Source organism: Drosophila navojoa, chromosome 4 (genome assembly GCF_054131105.1).
Source record: "Drosophila navojoa isolate 15081-1374.11 chromosome 4, UAZ_NAV_1.0, whole genome shotgun sequence".
Lineage (NCBI taxonomy): Eukaryota > Metazoa > Arthropoda > Insecta > Diptera > Drosophilidae > Drosophila > Drosophila navojoa.
In genome coordinates this window covers 23682383-23704115 of record NC_142892.1, presented here as the reverse complement: position 1 = coordinate 23704115, position 21733 = coordinate 23682383, and the positions used below count along the sequence as shown (strand labels likewise).

Below are 21733 nucleotides of genomic sequence, written 5' to 3'. Positions count from 1 at the left end.
ATTTTCTATTATTATCATTATTATTATTATTATTTAGCTTACTATGTTCCATAGTACTTTAGTTTGTTAATTGAAATTAATTACAAATTAATTGATTCGCATAGGGAATTTCGTTTTTTCTTTGCTTTGTTTTTTGCTCGTGGCGGACTATTGCACCGCACTTATAATTAGATTTATATAGATTCGCCTTCCGTTTTCACTTTTTTTTACAATTCAACTAAGAACAACTGTGAAGGTATATCTAGAGACAACACTAGCATAAACACAAACGGAACGACACCAAATCAAAGTATATATTTTTTAGTGTACAACAAAAATAACAACAGAAATATTATATAGTTTCATATATAATTGGTTGTGATTTATGTACCTTCAGCCGAGCCGCGTTAGCTCAGATGAAAAAACGGCGATAAATCACAGTTGCACAAAGACCCGCCATCGCCAGTCTTGCAGAGAGTCTTGCACACTTCGTCCCAGTCCGGTGTGCCATCGTCTTCAGCGATGGCCATGGGCAGCATAGCTGCTCGCCGGACAACACTGGCAGCTGCTCCTGCACCTGCACCTGCACCGGAACCATGTGTAGTCACACTCTGCTCTGTCCTGGCCCCATCCAAAACATCCAGCAACTGGCAAGGACTGCAGCCGTTGAGCGCGCGTTGGCGTTGTTGGCAAAAACTCCTGCACAGGCGAGTGCCATAAGCTTCAACATCCTCAACTGTGGTAGACAGAAACAAGGTTTGGTGTAAGCATATTATTAAAATGTAATTATATTTCAATGTGTATATCAAATTTTATATTAGACGAGCTTAAGACTTTTTAGACTTTTTTAAAATTCTACTCAATTTTTTTAGATATATATATTTTAATTAATTTAAAATGATGAGCAAAATGTTAATTAATTCGATTTTATAATATGCGACTTGATCTGAAATAACTAGAGATTTTGTTTGATAAACTTTATCTGTTAATAGAACTTTAGCTTTAAAGGCTCCTAGAATCAAGATATAAACTCTACACTTTCTATTAATTAAGAATTAAGCACATAGACTGGCAACTGAATGGATTGAATCGGCTGTTGTAAAGAATACATATAAATAATATATGTATATCTGCTTTTGTAATTCCATAAAATTTTACAAACTGTCGAAAATAATAAAATATAAGGTTATATATATTATAAAGGAGATCTGAGATATTTTAAATTAAGATATGATTTGATATGTTTCATTGATACGATTTACGTTGTAGCTACGTTAGATTACCAATTTACTTATTGAATTATTAAATGAACTTAAATAGACTGTAATAAAATTGATTATTGTTATACGGAATACTACAAATAAATGTTAAACACACGTACAAAATCTTATTATTACCACTTCTAAATAGCGAATAGTTGTAGTTTTCTCTTACTCGATTCTGATCTTCATCATTAAAATTAGATTTTCGATTTAAAATTACTTTATACAAAAAATATTTAAGACTTGTGTAAAAAAAAAAAAAATAAATTTCTTTGTACTTAAAAAAAAAAATCAATACTTACTTAAATATTTTGTACTTTTAATAGATCACTGAAATACTAAAGACAAATATTTTGCATGTACTTTCGCTCACCTGGCTGTAATCCCTGCAGTTGCGTGCCTTCAACCAAATCAAAATCTTTGCTCAGGATCGCGATCATCTTGACGCCAGACGTCGCACATTGTTCCGCACATGGCGCAACGCCGAGGCCAGCTCTAAAAATTTCATTAAGAAACGTAGAAAAAAAAGAGAAACGGTTAGCACTCGAAAATGAAACTGATATTTATTTTGCAAACAGCTACAACATAAAGGTATTTCGGCTATCAGGAATCGATCGACACTCAAAATGCCACTGCATATCACTAAGAAATTTCACATATTTCACTCTATTGTTTTCACTAATTTGTCACACAGTCTGACAGCTCTTCAACTTTGCGAGGATGATTATCGAACGTGAAGTTCACTGTATGTGACGTGATGTAGATAAGATTTTACTTGCACTGAACCGATTCAGGTCTAGACTGGCCTGGTCTGGCCTAGTCTGGCCTAGTCTGGTCTGGCTGTAGGCGCAATTTGAATGCCAACTGTCGACTTACCCGCAGAGCTCTTTACACACCAAACTCCAATCCTGAACTACGCTAACGGACGTCAGAGCTGGCGACGGCGACGGCTGTCCGAGAGCTTCTTCAAGGCTTTGCTGTGCTGCTTGCAGCGCTTTCGTAGCATCCCCCAAAGCCTGCAGCAGTTGTGGGTCTTGTGACGTCACGGCGTGAGACTGCGCACAGCACACGACAGCAGCGACCAATAGCAGTCGAAACATGCTGGGGACTCTGGCTGAAAAGAGACAGCACGAGAGCGAGACACAGCAAGTGTGAGCATCAAAGCATATAACGGGAGAATAGTCATGGCCGCGCTGCACGTCGTATACTTGATATAAGCCCCATGCGTTCGTATGTGTGGCAGATGGAGGTGCGGCTGTTGGCTGTTGGCTGCTTGAGTCCTGGCCGCCTTTACAATGGAAGCAATTGCGCTCGAAATGCAATTATCGCGCGCCTGAAACTAGGCAACAGCGCGCCGCTGCATGGATTCCATTGTTGGCGCCTCATTGCAATTGAAATTTAATGCGCTTGATTTGCCCGATTCAAAGAAATTCCATCCACGCCTTTGTTATGCTATCGCTTAGGCCCAGATCTAGCTGCTGAAATATCCGGATGCCTAAATTATCGATTTTTTTACAACAATATCACGTGAGCTGCAAGCATTTGGCTGTAGTCCATGTTGTTGTTCGAAACTCCGCCTGGCACTCGTCCAGGCCACATGCCCACAGTTCGAAGTTGCCAGTGAGAGCGGGCGCGTGAATATATAGAACAGACACCTCTGGGCTATACACACACACGACCACACACACGCACATACACACGCGTTTGGAATTTACTTTTTTGTTTTTAATTAACTTTTGCAGTTATTCTTTGAGTCTGTCGATTTTTTTTGACATTGGGATTGAAACGATTTAAATATTTTGGCCTATCTGGGTTATAAAGCCTATCTGCGCTACGTGGAAACACAGCCAGGTAAGTATTCGCGTCAGTTATATAAGTCGTGTTTTGTTGTTGTACTGTTGGACTATGGGTGATTGGATGGGCTAAATTGTATATTTAATACGAACTTAACACGATTTTAAATCCACTTTAAATTGATTGGACATGCAGCGAGATAAGCATACAGTTCCAATGCTCTTAGCCCAGAAAACAACAACAATGGTTTAATAATATAATTTTAGTGTTTGTTTCCTTGCTCATCAAAAATATTCAAGATAGAAGCCTTGCTTATCAACCGTAGATTCACGGCAGATAAATGCCTTGGTTACTTAATTGAAACTTAAAGCAACTGAATGAGATATGAAAAACGAATTCAGAAATGGAAAAAAACAAATTCATTGACTTCACAAAATTTTGTGTGCGTAAAATTTAGAGGTTAAACTAGAAGCTCAACATAATGAGCAGGTGACTTTTAAATTGAGTTTAGTTTTATTTTGAAAAAATAGCTAAAAGGTAGAATTTCGCATTTAATATATGTACAACTGAACAACGAATACAATGCATTGCGATTTCCACATATTCCTACATTTTGCTGGTATTCCGTTCTATTCATTCGCCTATTTCGTTACCAATTTAATCGTAAATTTTTCCTGGTACTTACTTCTCACTCACTGAACATTCAAAACGAAATTATTATTGCCGATTTATTTGTATTGAAGGTTTTATTGATACAAATTTCACTTGCTATGCTCCGCGCGTTTCGAATCACAATTTATGTTTGGGATCCGTACGGCATACGCTCAACTTATAAAAGGCCGAGTCGACTAACTCACTGAAATGGGGACAACAACAATCCGAATATCAGAGTCGTCGTAGCAAAAGCTAATTGTTATTAATAATTATAAACATATATACAATCGTTATCAGCAACATACAGGTGAAATCGTTGGGTGTGGCCTGGAATGTTCCGTGTGTCAATTTTCGGTTCATTTTTGTGGAGTTGACACTTTGGATCCATTGCCTTTAATCAGAGATAGGCTGAGGCAGGAGTACTTAATTATTATTGGCAGCATTTGCCTTTTGAGTGCGTTGTTGCCTGATAACGCCATTCGGACAGTCCGTTATTGCAGTAGATAACAATTGTTGGGAGAAAAATTAATAATAATAGGCGACGCAATACATCAAAATGAGTGCCTGGTGTTCACGCTTCATTTAGGCTTATAAAGCGAAAGTCATGGAAAACAAAATATAAACAAATTTATTGAGGCTTATCACAATTGCCAAAACAGAAGGATCTGCATTGATATTAAAGATAATAAAAATCATGATCTACTCGTTTGACATTTATTGCCAATTGATAGAGGGGCAGTCGTATTTTGCATTACAATTAGCTGAATCCTAAGATACTTTGTGTGACTCATTGACTGAATGTTGATCTGTGTAGAGTTCAAAAATTTCCATTTTGTCTTCTTCCATCTTACAGATATTGAAATATTATATAAATTGCATTAGATAATGCAAAATTTTTTTATATATATTTGACCATTAGGCAATCTCTTGATAAACTTTCTAATTATTAAAACTAATTTGTTTTAAATATATATGAGGGCAGAGTAATGCGGAATGATCCCATAAGTTTTTATACCCTGAACCCATTGAAAATGGGTAATCAGGGTATAATGGTTTTGTTAAAATGTATGTAACAGGCAGAAGGAGGCGTGGCAGACCCATATATTCTTGATCAGGGCGACAAACGATTCGGCCCTGTCCGTCTGTCTGTCTGTCTGTCTGAGCTTTCTTACTTGTTTAACCCTGTTTTTTTATCCACATATATGTTCACTCCTCTGAGTGAATTTAATTTGGGTTTGTAATTTGCAAAGACGTAAACTTAGTTTTCTAGTCTCTTACATATGGTGTAAATTTAAATTTTTTTGATAATAATCATAATATAATAAATTTACACAGATTACGATGTGGTTTTATTATTTTATCATTGCTAAAATAATATTTTCGTTTTTTTTTCGAAATAGTAAATTTCCTAATACATTTCCTAATAATAATATAATATCATGTAATATAATATAATACAATACAATATAATATTAAATAATATACTTAATTCTAAATTTAATTTATTTTGTGTGATATACACACATGCTATATATTACTATTTATACCCTGAACCCATTGAAAATGGGAAATCAGATTATAATGTTTTTGTGGAAAATTATGTAACAGGCAGAAGGAATCATCGCAGACCCCATAAAGTATATATATTCTTGATCAGCACGACGAGCTGAGTCGATATAGCCCTGTCCGTCCGTCCGTCTGTCCGTATGAACGCCGAGATCTCAGAAGATATAAGGGCTAAAGAGCTTTATTTTTTCGATAACTCATCCGATAACTTTTTATCGAGAATAATCGAAAAATTGATTTTGTTTTTTGAGCCTCATCGGAGTACACACATTTTGACCATATAATTACGCCTTGAAAATTTCATTAAGATCATATGTTTACAAAAGAAGTTATTCACCAAGTAAATTCTCATACTATTGCCCACACTGCAGCGCAGCCCAAGCGCAGTCGCTGCTTACTGCGCAGCTAGCAGAGCACGGGCGCGTGAGGGTGGATGCATGTGTATGTATGTGTGCGTGCATAAAAAAAGTGCAGAATGATAAGAATATCAGCTTGGAGGGTTCAGGGTATCTCCTAGTCGAGCAGTCTCGACTAGAGTCTTCTTACTTTTTATTTTTTCAATTTTAAAAATCGTAGCTTAAAAATGTTTTTAATATTTTCTAAATAATAATTGACACATATTTTTGTTATTAATAGATAGTAAAATAATTATATTATCCACATATTAGATAGTTACAAAACAGTTAAGAAAGCTCTAGGCAAGACTGCGCGACTGAACCTTTCGAGCAACTGATATTTCAATAGTTATTCGCACATGCACAGACACACTCACATACACAAGCATTCGCACGCACACATAAGCACGGATTGGCTACATTGTGGGCTTAATACGGGAACTTAATTGTTTGATATTTTTTCTTGTGAATGGATTATCTTCATGAAACTTTTAGATCATGATTATAATACTGACTTTCGATAAGGGGTTTAATCAATAACAAAATAACGGGACAAGTCATCCCTTTAAAAAAAAAACTCGTTATGCACGTGGTACGCACGAACCTAGGAAAAAAAATTTTAAGTGTCTAGCTCTTATATCTACCCCTATTTTGTGTCCTGATTTCCCCATTTGCAGTGGGTTCAGGGTATAAAAAAATAATAATAAAATAATGAACTAAATGAAGACAATTATATGTACATATATTATGTTACTGTCATTGCTTGAATTCCTTGTTATGCACTCATTGTGTATTCATTTACCATTTAAGTTTCTTTAAAAACGACAAGAAAGAAATGTGTAAGTACTTAAAAACAAGGCTAGGTAAGGCTTTTAAGAGCTTAGCAAAGTTTTGTGGGACGAATGCTATGATTGAAATGTCGCCTGCATGCTCGCAGATAAGAGAACTTAGCTGGGAAATGTTTTTTGTCGGCCTCTGTTTGCGTTGGCAACTTGGTCAACAGTGCTGGCAGCTGATTTGAGTCCTTTTACCTTGTATTCCACATTGTGCTGAGTTGGCATGCTCGAGTGAGTGCCAAGTAACATTCAGTGTTACATAAGTTGCCCCAAGAAGTATGCTATGGAAAATCATTGGGATGCAAGTAATGCAATTGAACCGTGTGGGCGGGACCCTGGACCAACTTTCGGATCCCTTGTGAATTCTGTTTGTATCTGTATATGCGAAAATTCGTGTAGGTGTTGGTGTTTCCGTTTGCAACTCCTGCTTTGACCTGAATTCTGCGAGCTACGAAAAATCCATAACTAAACATAAGACCACACACAGATATATAGTATATATGTACATATAAAGTCAATGTTTTTTTTTCGTCTGATATGGAGCAATTCCTTTAAAATAACTGAAGGGTTTTCGTTGGCTTTCATATATGTACATACATACATGTTTGCACAAATTGCGCTTTTCTTTCGACCAAATGGCAATAAAAAACTTTGGCATTGTAAATGTCAAAAACAGTTTGAAAATTAGTTTGTTAATTAGCTTTTCATTCTGCCACATCACATGGCAAAAACAGACAAAATGCTCGGAGTACAAAAAATAGAATTTATCACAAACAACAACAACAACAACACCAGGCACTTAAAATGATAAAATGAAAAAAAAAATAAAATAAAATAAAATAAAATTTAGTCTGGGGGCTAGCTGAAAAAGAGTTGGGGATAAATCCTTGTACTGCGAGGCGTGCGCACTGGCAACAGCTACGTGGCTGCTCGTGTATGTATCTGTTGGATACGTAAAAAGGCTGCCGCCCATTAAAGTGGCTCCGCCCACAGAGCGGCCAAGATGGATTCCGAATGAATTCGTGACGTCACGGATGCCTGCGCAGTTTGGCGCCCAAAAGCTGGCGAAAATATATCTGCATATATACGACGTGCCCATACATAGGAGCTGGTCAGGGCTTTGCTGTTGTGAAGGTTATGTAACACACAGCTCGACATATGCTGTATACATGCGAGTGTTTGTGTGTGTGGTGTGCGGGTGTTTAGGTAGGCAGCCATTTTGTGCGTGGCATCGCAAGCTTCGTAGGCAACCCAGGCGGATGCTGCTGCTCATAGCTCCGCAGATCGTCAGCGAGTGTAGCTGCTTTTCGTAGGCATCCAAAACTTTCGAGCGCAGCTCGTCACAGTTGGTCTTGTGGCTCCGTCCCGTTCGGTTCAGTTCAATCAAGTTCCCAGTTTACGCGAGTGTTGTGCAGCCGAGTTTTGTAAGTTGTAGCTGTAGCACAATTTAGTAGTTGCACCTGCCACCAATTCAATCGCATTCCAGGTCATCTCGATAGCTAGCTAGCTAGAACTAGCTTAGTCAAACGCTCATTTTGCACTCGCTCGATCGCAAACGTCATTTGTTGTTGTTTGTTATTGTTCTTGTTGTTCCCTGCATCGCACATTTTCGCTCTTCACACGTAATTGCCAGTAAAGCAGCCAAAGTGAATTACTTAAAGCAATACATCGACGATATCCGCAGGATAATCGGTAAGATAACCTATACTTCACGCACACAATACCAAAAAAAAAGAAACAAAACGAAAATGTTTTCTTCTTTCGTAAACACACTACTCACTCTTTATCCGAGTGTCTGTTACATAAGTTAAGGTCCAGGTTTAAGGTTTTCCACATTGATTACAGCTGTCGCCTTGTCTGTATCCTGTACATAGTCTCTACACACACACACATACACACACAGATGCCCACGCAGGAAATAACGTTAACACTCACTGCGCAATAGCAGATGCTGCTCTGCCTTATGTTGTATATGCACATTCAGTCCAGACCCAGACCCAGTCCCAGTCCCAGTCTCTTATCAAATCTGCGTACATGCATTGCTGGCCTTATATACAATTATGTATATAAGGATGTGCCACCCACACTCACTCGCCAATCTCGTCCTTCAGTTGTCCTTGTACACCCACATTTGCGTACGTTCATTTTCATTTCTGTTTATTTACTTAGCCATTGCATTTTCACGCAGTTTTTCATGGCGTTGGTTATGTAATTGAAGTATTTACATATTTATCGCTCGGATATTGTGTAACACCTCGTTCCCTCTTGCCATTTGCATACATACGCTTTTATCTCAATTCAGGGTTATATAATCATTAAACCGACAGCAGACATTTGTATATAGATTTAACTTTAATGAGTTCTCTATATTCTCTTCGATTTTGTTGCAGAGGAGAAAATGTCGCTCAATCCAAACGGGTATAAGCTCTCCGAAAGGACGGGCAAACTAACAGCATATGGTAAGTTTATCTATAAGATAATGTGGGCTCATATGTATATAGTATAATATAATATAATATAATATGAGTTTTCAAAACAATGTTGAATAATAAATCAGTAATTTATAATAAACGTGGTAGAGCATTTCCATTAAAAAACATGTCTATAGAATAATTTTATACAGCGCGTTGATCAAAAAATCAATGATCAGTATAGCTAAATCAAATATAGGGGTAAAATTTATATTCAAAAATAGTTGCCGAGAAGATAATTATGTTTCGGACACATTTATTTGTTAATTTTTTGTTTTTTTGTTTTTTTTTTTTATAATTTAATATGGATTGCATTTAAGTATTTAGTAAAGGATTTATACTTCATATATGTACACTAAGTTTCTTGGGAAAAATGAATACGAAAAGAGAGACTTCACTTTATTTTTCCTGAAAAACAATAACTAATACCATTTATTTATCGATTAAACATCTTTTCGAAAGTCAGTTATATAATATATTCCTATATTCCTATAATTCCTCCTATATTTTTAGAGCTAGAGTATAATTTTAAGTAAAAATTCAAACTTTAAACATAAATTCATGTGTGTTTTATAGAGTTGTGATTTTTACACCCTGAAATCATTGAAAATGGGAAATCAGGCTTTAATGTTTTTATACCCTGAACCCATTGAAAATGGGAAATCAGGGTATAATGGTTTTGTTAAAAGTATGTAACAGGCAGAAGAAGGCGTGGCAGACCCCACAAAGTATATATATTCTTGATCAGGGCGACAAAATGAGTCGATTTGGCCCTGGCCGTCTGTCTGTCCGTCCGTCCGTCCGTATATATGAACGCGTCGATCTCAGAAGATATAAGAGCTAGAGACTTGAAATTTGTATCCTAGGTCCATGTATCACGCGCATATCAAGTTTATCACGAAAAATCGATATAGATACTCTCGATAGTTTATTATCGATTAAAAACCTTATCGAAGCTAGTTATTTATTTATATCTATACACCTTTAGAGCTAGAGCTTTCAAATTTTAAATGTAGATTCACCTTTGTAAAAGGCGTATTTGAAGTACTAAAGACTTGTGCTTTGGAATGTACATACATTTGAACATTATGGTCAAGTTCTGAAAGTTTCATTAAGATTGGACGTCTAGAAATTAAATTATTCAACAAATAAATTCTCATAATATTGCTCACACTGTGGCGCAGCCCAAGCGCAGTCGCTGCTTACTGCGCAGTTAGAATTTGATATGAGCAGGATTCATAAGAAAAACTCCATTAAACATGATCTATCGTATTAGTAGGAATATTAAGTAAGCCAGAAATCTAAATTTAAATATCTGCTGCAAGATGTTAGTCATATGTATTAATCAGTCCTCATAAGTGTGAGTCCACTGAAATCTATTTACTCAAGTAATGGTAAATGAGAGGTGCTCAACTGACACGAACAAACAAAGCGAGCAAAAAAGACGACCGCAAGGCCATACTTGAGTAACAACAGACTCTCGGCAAACACATTGGTCTGCTGTCGAGGACACTCGCTGCCAGTTACAGTCCTTGCCAGGGACCTTGATAAATTGCTGCATCGCGTCGCTTGACTTCGCTGATGCGTGAAACTGGCGAATGCCTTGTAACAGATTTTCCCAACAGCAGAAAAACAGACAAACAGAGAAAAAGTCATATAAACATAGAAAGAGAGAGAGAGAGAGAGGGAAAGAAAGAGAGCGAGCGACGCACCAAAAGTCAACCACCACCAAGCTGGATGCAGGCCCAGAATAAGGCACTGAAAGGTGCCTGCAAGACGCGTGCCAAAAATTGAAAGCACAACAAACATAAACCGTTTAGTCACAGGATATTACGTTCGCTTACATGTGAGAGCGGGACGGGGATAGCCAGCCAGACTTACGCACGTACATACACAAACATACATGTGTATGTGCGCAAGAAGAATTGGGATCTGTTGCCGTGGTTCAAGGAGTGGGAGTTCTGGTCACGGCTGTGTCTGACATTAAGCGCACGCGGACAAGTTTTCGCTAATGTGGGCAGAGCACATTAAATTTTATTTAACTTTACCGTAAACTTGAGGAATTTCGAAATTGCTACAATTTGTCTGCAGCGCTGCTGTCCTGGTGCTGCCAGGGTTGATCGGCGGCCTATTTGAATTGAAAATGCGCTTTTAATGGCAATTATGCGCAACGTTAACTTTCCAACTGAAGAAGACTGAGACTCGGGTCCCTTACTCCGACTCCGGCAATTAATAGCGCAAACCACATTAAGCATAGCCAAACACTCTCCTCGGAGCTGGCCATCCCCAAAGCCCCAGCTTGGGCAGCATATGGCTGTAAGCCAAGAACAAATGGTTATTATATGACAAATAATCAAATAAGGTTTTAATAATGTTCTAGTAGAAAAAGAATAGCTTGAAAATATCATTCATGAAATATAGAGACTATTTTAGCTTTAATATAAAAATTTATAAATATATACATACATATATACAAACATACATACACACATACTTACATAAACATACATGCATACAAATTTAATAAGGAATGCCAATTTCTCTCTCTGTCTCTCTGTCTGTATACCTGTCTATCTGTCTGTCTGTATCTCTGTCTGCCTTACAGGGATCATATGAGCTGTATATATGCATACAAAAGTATTCATTTGGTTTTTATATTTGAGTAAAACGAAGGTGAAATACTTGCAGCAGAGGAGAGTGCTATGATTGGTCACTTTAGTGAAAGATTTCCTATATAAACGTCTGCACCTACAGCATTTTTTCAGTCCTCAGTCAGCCCTGCGGGGAGGGGGTCAGTCATGCACATGCGCTAAAAAGAGAAGTGAAGAGTGTAATCTTCCAGCTAAGCATTAAAGACTTTTAGGAATTAGGAAACACTCAGAGAAAACACAGGAAATGCTATGAAGAAAATAGGACATACTTGCAGGAAATACTTAGCTGAAATACTCTTAAGCTAGACTTTAGCTGTAGTTCTAGGAGATATAATTTATTATTATAATATTATATAACAATCGAAATCTTTTGAACTAAACATGCACCTAAGGATGATAACAATTTGATAACAATTTTTCGATAAGGATTTTCATCGCTAACAATATGGATTTGTTGATATATTAAAACCTATTGTAGCTAAGCTCGGTAGATTGACATCGAAATTGGAAATTGGACCTTCGATCGTTAGTCTATTATTTCTTGTGAGATGTCAGCAACAGGAAAAAACTTAATATTGTATATTTTGTACATAAAATAAAATATAAATAAATATAGAGTATATATATCGCACTTCGCACGAAATAATCCAGGGAGGCATTGGGTATTATTAACACCTTCAGCATTTATATTTTATAGCGAATATATGCCACACACAGATGTTTTGCATTCAATAACTTTTAATTTGATTTCAAATGTAAGTCAGAAGTTATAAACTCTTATATTATATTCTGTACAAGTACTAGATGTAAATGTGAAATCTGTTTTTTATGGCTCAGCCGTTTCAATTTCAAATAATGCCCGCCCACAAATCATCATCACAATAATAATCATATATCATAACAAGGCGCAGCGGCTAGATAAGGCAAAAAGCCATTTTCGCTGTCAGCAGCAGCGCACGCGCCACCTTTTTTTATGCCTAACGATAAGAGATGAAGATAGAAGCCAAGGGTAAAAGAGAGAGAGAGAGAGGGGGAGATATATATAAGCGGCTGAGGCAGAAGCAGTGCTTCATCTCCACTGACAATACGGATTTTTTCATCTTTTTATCCAGATCTCTTGCCCACGACAGTCACCGCTGGAGCAGAGACTCGTGAATTTCTGTTGAAAGTAATCGACGTGCTGTTGGACTTCGTGAAGGCAACCAATGATCGAAATGAGAAGGTGCTGGACTTTCATCACCCGGAGGATATGAAGCGTCTGCTCGACTTGGATGTGCCGGATCGGGCGCTGCCGCTGCAGCAGCTGATTGAGGACTGCGCCACGACGCTTAAGTATCAGGTGAAGACAGGTGAGTGCCAGGGGATAGGCATAGATGGGACTGAGCTGGGCCTTCCCAGGGGTAGCTTATCATATGTTTACTCAGTCAGCCACTCGGCGTTAATCAAATTTGTCTCTGCACAAATTTGCATGCGCCGCAAACACCAAGCATATGCTCAGCAGGGCGCGTGCCCGAACAACTTGCGGTCGCATTAGGGCACAAAGTGTGCAGCCTAGTAGATAAGCACATTAGCTTTGAGGACATCGCAACAGACAATGCCATTTTATGGCCCATTGAGCTGTGCTCGTCCCAGTTGTTTACACCTTTCAAAAACACTCGTCCGACCCCATTCAAAGTGGACTTGAATCTGAAAAACTGAGTTGCCATCAATCATAAATCAGCCAAAAGGGTTCTAAATGCGGCTTTAGCAGCCAAAAGTCATTCGCACGTTTTATGTTGGTTTTTATATACGATGCCCATTGAAAATTAAACAAAAAGGTATTCTGATTTTGTTTATCAAGTTTTTTTTATTGAAGTCGTAGGATTATGAATTGTGAATATGCTTCTTCATTTCATAAACTAGATTAGAGTTCTATTGCTGCAAATTTTAACTGTTAAGCATTGGAGTCTTAAATATTAAACATATAAATTTATTATATGAAATTTCATATGAAGGAAATATGTAACAAAACTCTGAGACTCATATGGATTAAGGATTTATACGAAGATAACATTATATTTTTAATAGTTATATAGAAGTTATAGACAGGGTGTATTCTAGTTCGGCATTCTCAAAAGCTTCGTTCTCTAGTTTTTCATTGAATGTGAATACTCGCCTGATTTCATTGAAAATTAATGCAAGGGGCGGACAACGGCGGGGCGCGCACGTGACCGCAATTCTGCTTGGAGTATCGATAATAAGCACCGCCCAACCCCGGATGCTGCGGCCTTGTCTAGGAAACTGCGTGAGCTTCCGTCCACCTCGCCCAGTGGGCGATAGAAGGAAATTACACCGGCTTGTTGGAACAGGAAGCAATGCTGTCTCGGTTTTTGGCTTCTACTGTTCTCAAAATTGAGTTAAAACTAGACTGAAATAACAATGTAATCAGGCAGAAGCTGCATAAACAAAGTTTTGATTATATTTGAAGGGAATTACGAATAGATTGTGGCCCAAATATTGAAGTAAGCTTGGGATAGTTTCCAGTAAAAATTGCCAGACATTTTAATATGGTAGATGAAAAATATATAATAATTATTGAAGGGCTTCAAATAATTATCATATTAAATTGGAAATATCTTTTATATGATAACTTTCATTTTACAAACTACATACAGATTGAATGTGTTAAAATTTCACATATTTTCGCATTTTTCTTTGACGGAATTTCCCTTCTGGCCAAACTAGCATTATATAAATCCCATTTATGATCCATAATCTCACATAATGCACACCCCATCACAGGGAAAACATGATATGTCAGGCACGAGAGCCGGGAGGCTTTCTGTCTGTCTCTCGCTTGTGGACGACTCTATAAAAAGGGGAGCTTTAATCAAAATCCGTTGTTATTTTCTGACTCGCTGCATTCCTGATCCTTTGATGCGAGTGAATGACTGACTGCCTGACGCTCTGCAAGGCAGTCCCAAGCTCGTGTCTAGGTCGAGGGTGATTCAAGTCCTGTGAATCGAAGAGTCCTCGTTCCTGCCAGCAACTCAGGCCACATTCGTAAATTGAAATGTTTGGATGCCAGCGCTTTTCTACACTGTCTGTGTATGTATGTGTGTGTGAGAGTGTGTGGGAGAGTCTGGGCGGACGGATTTAGCCTTGTGGCGAATGGGATTTTAATCACACGACTTATGGCACTCAAGATGTGAACTGACAGACGCCCAGAGCGACGCACACGAAGGGTTCGCAGGACATTTAGCGAGGGGACTTTCGACAGCTTCCTGATGCTCCTGCCCGCTGTTTGTACTGAAAGCATTTTGTGATTTTTTGTGGGATTTCAGTGGAGTCGCAGCAAGTCGCAATTAGCTGCAATAAATGAACAATTTAAGACTCACCCACACACACGTAAATTCCCTGTTTGACTAACAATAGACAGGCCTAGCGCTTTAAGAACTGGGCTCCATTGATTTTTCTGACCCCGAACAGACCGTCAACAATGTTTGTCGGCCTCGTCTGCCCTTGAACGCATGCACATCCGGCCTTGTATTGAACGCCAGTCAGCCGTGTTGGTGCTCGGGTCGCCAGCCGGCTGTTGCTTTGTTTCAGCCGAAACATTTTTAATAAAACAAAAAATTGTAGCATGAAAGATGGCAACACAGCTGCCAGGCACATCTGCTGTCAGCTTAACCAGCTCCAGTTGACAGACAGCCATGGCGAAATACGCATTACAAAATAGATTGCAGATGGAAGACGGAATGCGGAAGACGGAAGGCATTTTCAGCTACATTAAACAAGCAACTCGAATTTCTGCTCCACAGGCCATCCCCACTTCTTCAATCAGCTGTCGAACGGCTTGGATCTGATCTCCATGGCTGGCGAATGGTTGACCGCCACTGCCAACACGAACATGTTCACATACGAGATAGCCCCGGTGTTCATACTCATGGAGAACGTGGTGCTCACCAAAATGCGTGAGATAATCGGCTGGTCCGGCGGAGACTCGATCCTGGCGCCCGGTGGCTCCATTTCCAATTTGTATGCCTTCTTGGCCGCTCGCCACAAGATGTTCCCCAACTACAAGGAGCACGGTTCGGTTGGCTTGCCGGGCACCTTGGTCATGTTCACATCGGACCAATGCCATTATTCGATCAAGTCTTGCGCTGCCGTCTGCGGGCTCGGCACCGACCACTGCATCGTGGTGCCATCCGACGAGCACGGCAGGATGATCACCTCCGAGCTGGAGCGCCTAATACTGGAGCGCAAGGCCAAAGGCGACATTCCGTTCTTTGTCAACGCCACGGCTGGCACAACTGTGCTGGGTGCATTCGATGATATCAATACCATCGCCGATATCTGCCAGAAATACAACTGCTGGATGCACATCGATGTGAGTAGCCACTGAATATCGAAGAGGGCTGATAACGGAGCCTACATATATAAATTCCATTCCATCCCCAGGCTGCTTGGGGCGGTGGATTGTTGATGTCGCGCAAGCATCGTCATCCCAGGTTCACGGGAGTTGAGCGGTAAGTTCATTTATAAAACTTATTTAATCTTCTACACTCAAATGGGAAATAACAATATATTAAAGACCAATTTAAAGAGGATTTGATAGCAAAAAAGCTTTAAGCATTTATGTTGATATATTAATATACAGTCGACTGTTGTTATTTCAAACCTGCGTTATTTCGAACCTCTCATTAATTCAAAGTTATCACGAGTCCCCTACAAAATCTCTTTATGTTTCGAATTAAGTCCATACATTTTTATGCACTCAGTAATTCGAACTAAAAAATCATTGCTAAGATGCGGTAATTCGTACTCATATGGTGTCTTGGTGTATTAGTAAGAACTTTGAGTTTGAATTTTGGGACTTCTCTGAAACTAACTTTACTGTGCGTGGTCTTCTTTGTCTTTAAAAAAAATTATTGAAAAGTCTGAGAAGAAGCAATGTGCTTCGAAGTAAACCCGTATAAATGAGTTCTTCATAAAAACCCTTGATAAATCGAAGTTTTATTTATTTCCTCTTAGAATTTCGAGCCATTTAATATTTCAAACATTCGATAATTCGAAATATTTTAAGAGCCCCTTGAATTTCGAAATAACGAGAGTGGACTGTATATTATTAAATATTTTGTTAAAATATCTAAATGGCAAAGATTATTTGATTGCAGAGTAGCAGAAGATTACAAGATAATTTTTATATATGTATATAAAATAATTTTTATTTTATTTATTTATATATTTAATTTAAAAAAAAATTTTTTTTGCTTATATATGTATTTATTATTTATTTACTTTATTTTGTGGATTATGTAAATATGTTCTTGTGTAATTAGAAAAAATGAGAAGCAAATGTAAATAATTATTCAAGTAAAAATTCATAAATTTTTCTGCGATATAAATATTTATTTTTAATACCCTGAACCCATTGAAAATGGAAAATCAGGGTATAATATTTTTGTGAAGAAGGAATCATCGCAGACCCCATAATCATGCGTCGATCTCAGAAGATGCAAAAGCTAGAGAGCTGAAATTTTGTTTTTCTATAAATCATCCGATGACTATTTTATCGAGAATAATCGAAAAAATGATTTTCTTTGTTCAGCCTCATTTGAACACTTTTAGACCTGAAGACTTCAGGTTTACTGTGTACATATACATATGATGAATACAAACGTTTTTTAATTTACAGATTTTGGATACCACGCCCCCTTCACCACAAATTTGTAAACAACCCATTTCAAATATTAGAGACTTGTGCTTTGAAATGTACATACATTTGAAAATTCTAAAAAATTCCATTAAGATCGTACGTCTAGAAATTAAATTATTCAACAAAGAAATTCTCATAATATTGCCCACACTGCAGCGCAGCCCAAGCGCAGTCGCTGCTTACTGCGCAGTTAACAGAGCGCGGGCTTATGCGTGCGTTCGGATGCATGTGTATGTATGTATATGTGCGTAAAAGAGGTACAGAGTGATTAGAATATCAGATTGGAGGGTTCAGGGTATCTCCTAGTCGAGCAGTCTCGACTAGAGCCTTCTTACTTGTTTTAACTTTTGCTTTATTTGCAATCTATTTGAATGTAAATATGTAGTATGCAAATTTTGTTGATTTAACTTCAAAAGGATATATTAGGAACTATTAAACGAAATATCAGTTCAGAAATATCCTTTGGACCTTAACTCTAACATTCTACAGTAAAAGCTTAAGCTATAAAAATTATTATTTGTTTAAAGTTATTTCTAAAACAATTTGAAAGGTATTTTAAAAGCTATTTCAAGCTAAGGCCATGCCTGCTCTATTGTTCTTATGAAGTCTTCATGTGCCTGACAATAAGTCGGCTCATTTATCATCTGCCCTCATATTCGTGCAGTCAAAACAAGAATTGAAATCTCTTGTTGTGCAAATTTAAATCTAAATGCTCCCAAATGGCCCGCATCGTTCAAAGTCCAAAGTGCTTACAGGACGAGCCTTCAGCGACATGTGGTAAAAATCTCAATTTGCCATTTAGTGCTTCCATCAGGTGTTCAGAGCTTAACGGGATTACAAGGCCCAAAGCCGAGTGCATTTTCGTCTGCGTCAAAGACAAACAAATGAACAAAGTGGATATTCAACCCGCGCCTCCTTGCAACACTCACTCAATTGCCACCCTTCCGCCTGGCCGTGATGCAGGATGAATGGGTGGCTAGATGGTTGGGTGTTTGGGCGGTTGGGTGGCTGGCTGCTGGGTGGTGGGTGGTGGGCATTACTTACACAACAATTACGCCAAACAATAACCGGAGGGCAGATGAGGCGGTTGCTTCCTTTAGATGGCTGGGCATGGAATTTTTAATTTTAAAGTTAAAATCGGAGTCCGTAAGTGCACTTTACGTAACTCCCGCCCCTAGCAGCCGGAAATGCCAGAGAGCTTAGGCAAATGCCACCGCCGCTGCAGCTGTCGTATTGACAGTTTTGCGGTCAAGGGAGAAGTGTCCCATAAACACTTTCAAATTGATGGGCCCCATCCATCAAGTGGGCATTCAAGTTCAATTCATTTGGCGCCCAATTCCTGGTTGGCATGCAAATTGCGGGCCCTAATTGAACGGCTCTCTATAAATTAATCATTAAATGCGCGTGTAGCTGACATCTTGTGGGCATTGGCAGCTAAGCCCGAGTTGATTAATGGCATTCGGTTCCAGTCGCTAGGAGATGCTCTTAAATCGGCTTAGCTTGCGGGAAATGGCTAAAACAATGCAAACTTTTCATCACAGCCTGGCGCTGCACAAGACACAGAACGGTGTCATTGATAAAACTTGTGGCATGCGCCACATGCCGCCACTCAAGCTGAAGCACGCTCACAGTGGCACTCCATAAGCATCATGTTTATAGACACCCACCCACACGCAACTGTAAATAGCTGCCCCTGGGGGATGTTTAGTGGCGTCTGTCGACCCCAGGCTTTGGGGTTGCGCTCGCTTTGAATTGAATTAAAGCTCTGCGGCTTCAAATTGCCACAATTTATGGCACTTGCCAGCAAGGAAGCTTCTGTCCTTGTCGCTGTCCTTGTCCCGGTGGGGTGGCTATGCGCGAGGGTTGGCACTGGATTCGTACAGACCACATAGCGTGGGAGCTTAGTGTTAATTGTTTGTAATTTGTAATTGAATGTCATTTAATATATATTGTTGTCCGACCTGATTTGCCTTTTGCAGCGCGGATTCTGTCACCTGGAATCCACACAAGCTCATGGGAGCCCTGCTCCAGTGCTCGACTATTCATTTCAAGGAAGATGTAAGTACTGAATTCTTAGATTTGCTTTTATTGGTTTTAGTAATAATAAATCCTTAAGAGAAATTTGAGAACAAATGAATATACTCTGAAACAGGACTCGTATCGAACTATAAACTGATACATGAATTGTTTCTTATTGGAGTTTCAGACTTGACTCGCAAGTTTTAGTTTCTTTATAATAACTATAAGCTTCAAATTCATTTTAAATATTTTTTCCATTGACATGGAGGGGTACTATTTCTCCCTTTTCACTCATACATATTTCAAGCTTGCACATCCTTCGCTTTTGCCTAAGCATTCTTCTGCATATCACAATGTTTGTTGTTTGCCCAAGGAATTCCAATTGTGTTGCGAACAATTCCTTGTTATTTTTCATGCCAAACAACAGACCGACAGCCAGTCAGACATGAGCGGAGGCAGTCGCAGCCCGAAAATTACAATGAACAAGCAAATGTTTGACAACCCTGCTACCGCTGCTGCTGCTGCTCTTGCTCCTGTTTAGTTTGGCTAGAGCCACCCCTCGATTGGGTTTCCTTTTTTATATTCCGTGCAATATGTTGGCATCGGTCACAGTTGCGTCTTTTGGCAGGCGGATTTTAATTAAAATTTGAACTTGACTTATGAGCGAAAAAGAAGAGAGAAGGCGGAAAGACGATAACGAAAATCCATCTGCTTGCAGGGCCTGCTCATCAGCTGCAATCAAATGTCCGCCGAGTATCTGTTCATGACCGACAAGCAGTACGACATCAGCTACGACACTGGCGACAAGGTGATCCAGTGTGGGCGCCACAACGACATTTTCAAGCTCTGGCTGCAATGGCGCGCCAAGGGCACCGAGGGATTCGAGCAGCAGCAGGATCGCTTGATGGAACTGGTTCAGTATCAACTGAAGCGCATTAGGCAGCAGTCCGATCGTTTCCACTTGATTATGGAGCCCGAGTGCGTCAATGTCTCGTTCTGGTATGTGCCCAAGCGTTTGCGAGGTGTGCCTCATGACAGCAAGAAGGAGGTTGAACTGGGCAAGGTAAGATTCCATCTCTCTGCCTAATCATTATAAACTAGTTACCCACATCTTCATTTGCTGCCTTTGCAGATCTGCCCCATTATCAAGGGACGAATGATGCAGAAGGGCACACTTATGGTTGGGTACCAGCCGGACGATCGAAGACCAAACTTCTTCCGGTCAATCATCTCTTCGGCGGCTGTGACCGAGCAGGATGTGGACTTCATGCTTGATGAGATACACCGTTTGGGCGATGACTTGTAAGCGATTCTAGCTTAGAACCTATATTGTCTCCAAAAGATAAATCTAGCTACTGTTGTGTAATCGATGCAACCAAGAAGTATCTTTAAGGTAAAAAGCATATCAAAAAAACGCGAAGAGAATAACGCTCAACTAATCAAAGTTATATGTTACTGTACATTGAATTATAAAGTGTTGCCGAATGTTATGTTTCATTTCGCTTTTCAGTTATTGAATTCTAAGAGCCAACACAGTGTTGGAAAACTATTAAATATGTACTCATAATATAATCAAAGTGTTGCCAATTTGAATGTTATTTTATGTTTCACTTTCACAAAGAAACTTCAAGAGTTTATTGCGACTGTTGCAGATACAAATTATAACAAGTTATTATATCGTAAAGAACTTTAAAAAATATCTCTGTGTACATTTATAATACAATCCAAACACTACACAAAACCACCCGCCACACTCACCACCAAACCAGAAACAAACAAATCAATTTAAAAATCAAGGTTGGAATATTTGAAAGCAAACAAAATAAAACATAAGAGTCTAAGTGTTGTAAAACGATATGATATCTTAACATATCATATAAGAAAAAGGAATCAGTCAGAGCTAAAAGTATTTTGAATTGCAGTTCTCAAATTATATAATTCTGTTGCAACAATATAAAAAGTATATCTATAGTTGATCTTTGGCAAAGTTTATGCTCCAGGCAGTTGTATGTACCTTTACACCATATATCAAAGAGACCTGCGCTTGTTAAATTGTACACACTTAAAACAGCTACACGATCAATTGGGGGAAGCTGAGGGCTTCAAGCACTACGTAAATCTGTAAGAATGGGATCTTGAGTCCAAACTAGTCCAAGTATCGAACTGTGCTATATACATAAATACGTATATACGAATAATTTAGTTGAATCTTAGTTATTGTTCGCGCTTATCGTCGTATAAATACGTCTGATATATATTGGAGATATATTCGGTGTCAATTAAATGCAATTAAATAAACTGTTAAGCAAAGGTGTTGGAACATTATATATGAATTTGAATGATTATGAATTTTAAAAAACTTATGTTCGACTCTGTTAAATTTGGCTAGAAATGAGTTCCGAGAAAAA

The 21733-nt window shown here is 38.6% G+C and overlaps 2 protein-coding genes across 5 annotated transcripts; one reads left to right on the top strand and one right to left on the bottom strand.

Moving 5' to 3' along the window:
* Position 1: 1 nt before the first annotated feature.
* Positions 2-3873, bottom strand: LOC108651405 (uncharacterized). The gene is made up of 4 exons (XM_018101069.3): positions 3721-3873; positions 2118-2355; positions 1615-1736; positions 2-715 (listed from the first exon to the last, which is right to left on the bottom strand). Exons 2-4 carry the CDS (start codon positions 2339-2341, stop codon positions 387-389), a joined length of 675 nt encoding a protein of 224 aa, XP_017956558.1. The 5' UTR covers positions 2342-2355; positions 3721-3873; the 3' UTR covers positions 2-386.
* On the top strand, positions 2980-21211 carry Gad1 (glutamate decarboxylase). 4 transcript variants are annotated; one of them, XM_089260287.1, is made up of 9 exons: positions 7746-7910; positions 8125-8178; positions 8877-8945; positions 12721-12957; positions 15409-15977; positions 16049-16116; positions 19286-19364; positions 20044-20388; positions 20458-21211. In XM_089260287.1, exons 3-9 carry the CDS (start codon positions 8885-8887, stop codon positions 20629-20631), a joined length of 1533 nt encoding a protein of 510 aa, XP_089116413.1. In that variant the 5' UTR covers positions 7746-7910; positions 8125-8178; positions 8877-8884; the 3' UTR covers positions 20632-21211. The 4 variants fall into 4 exon arrangements, with proteins under 4 accessions (XP_089116414.1, XP_089116413.1, XP_017956548.1 ...); XM_018101059.3 differs by having other exon boundaries at positions 7973-8178; XM_089260288.1 differs by lacking the exons at positions 7746-7910; positions 8125-8178 and adding an exon at positions 2980-3092.
* The last annotated feature ends 522 nt before the right edge of the window (positions 21212-21733 follow it).

What these genes read in the sequence shown, in the direction of transcription:
- LOC108651405 (XM_018101069.3), bottom strand. Translation starts at nt 2,341, where the DNA reads ATGTTTCGACTGCTATTGGTCGCTGCTGTCGTGTGCTGTGCGCAGTCT. An exon ending in GTGTGTAAAGAGCTCTGCGG is followed by an intron (nt 1,737 to 2,117) that starts GTAAGTCGACAG and finishes TGAAATTTTTAG; the next exon opens with AGCTGGCCTCGGCGTTGCGC. An exon ending in ACTGCAGGGATTACAGCCAG is followed by an intron (nt 716 to 1,614) that starts GTGAGCGAAAGT and finishes TGTCTACCACAG; the next exon opens with TTGAGGATGTTGAAGCTTAT.
- Gad1 (XM_089260288.1), top strand. Translation starts at nt 8,885, where the DNA reads ATGTCGCTCAATCCAAACGGGTATAAGCTCTCCGAAAGGACGGGCAAA. An exon ending in ACTGCTGGATGCACATCGAT is followed by an intron (nt 15,978 to 16,048) that starts GTGAGTAGCCAC and finishes TTCCATCCCCAG; the next exon opens with GCTGCTTGGGGCGGTGGATT. An exon ending in CTATTCATTTCAAGGAAGAT is followed by an intron (nt 19,365 to 20,043) that starts GTAAGTACTGAA and finishes ATCTGCTTGCAG; the next exon opens with GGCCTGCTCATCAGCTGCAA.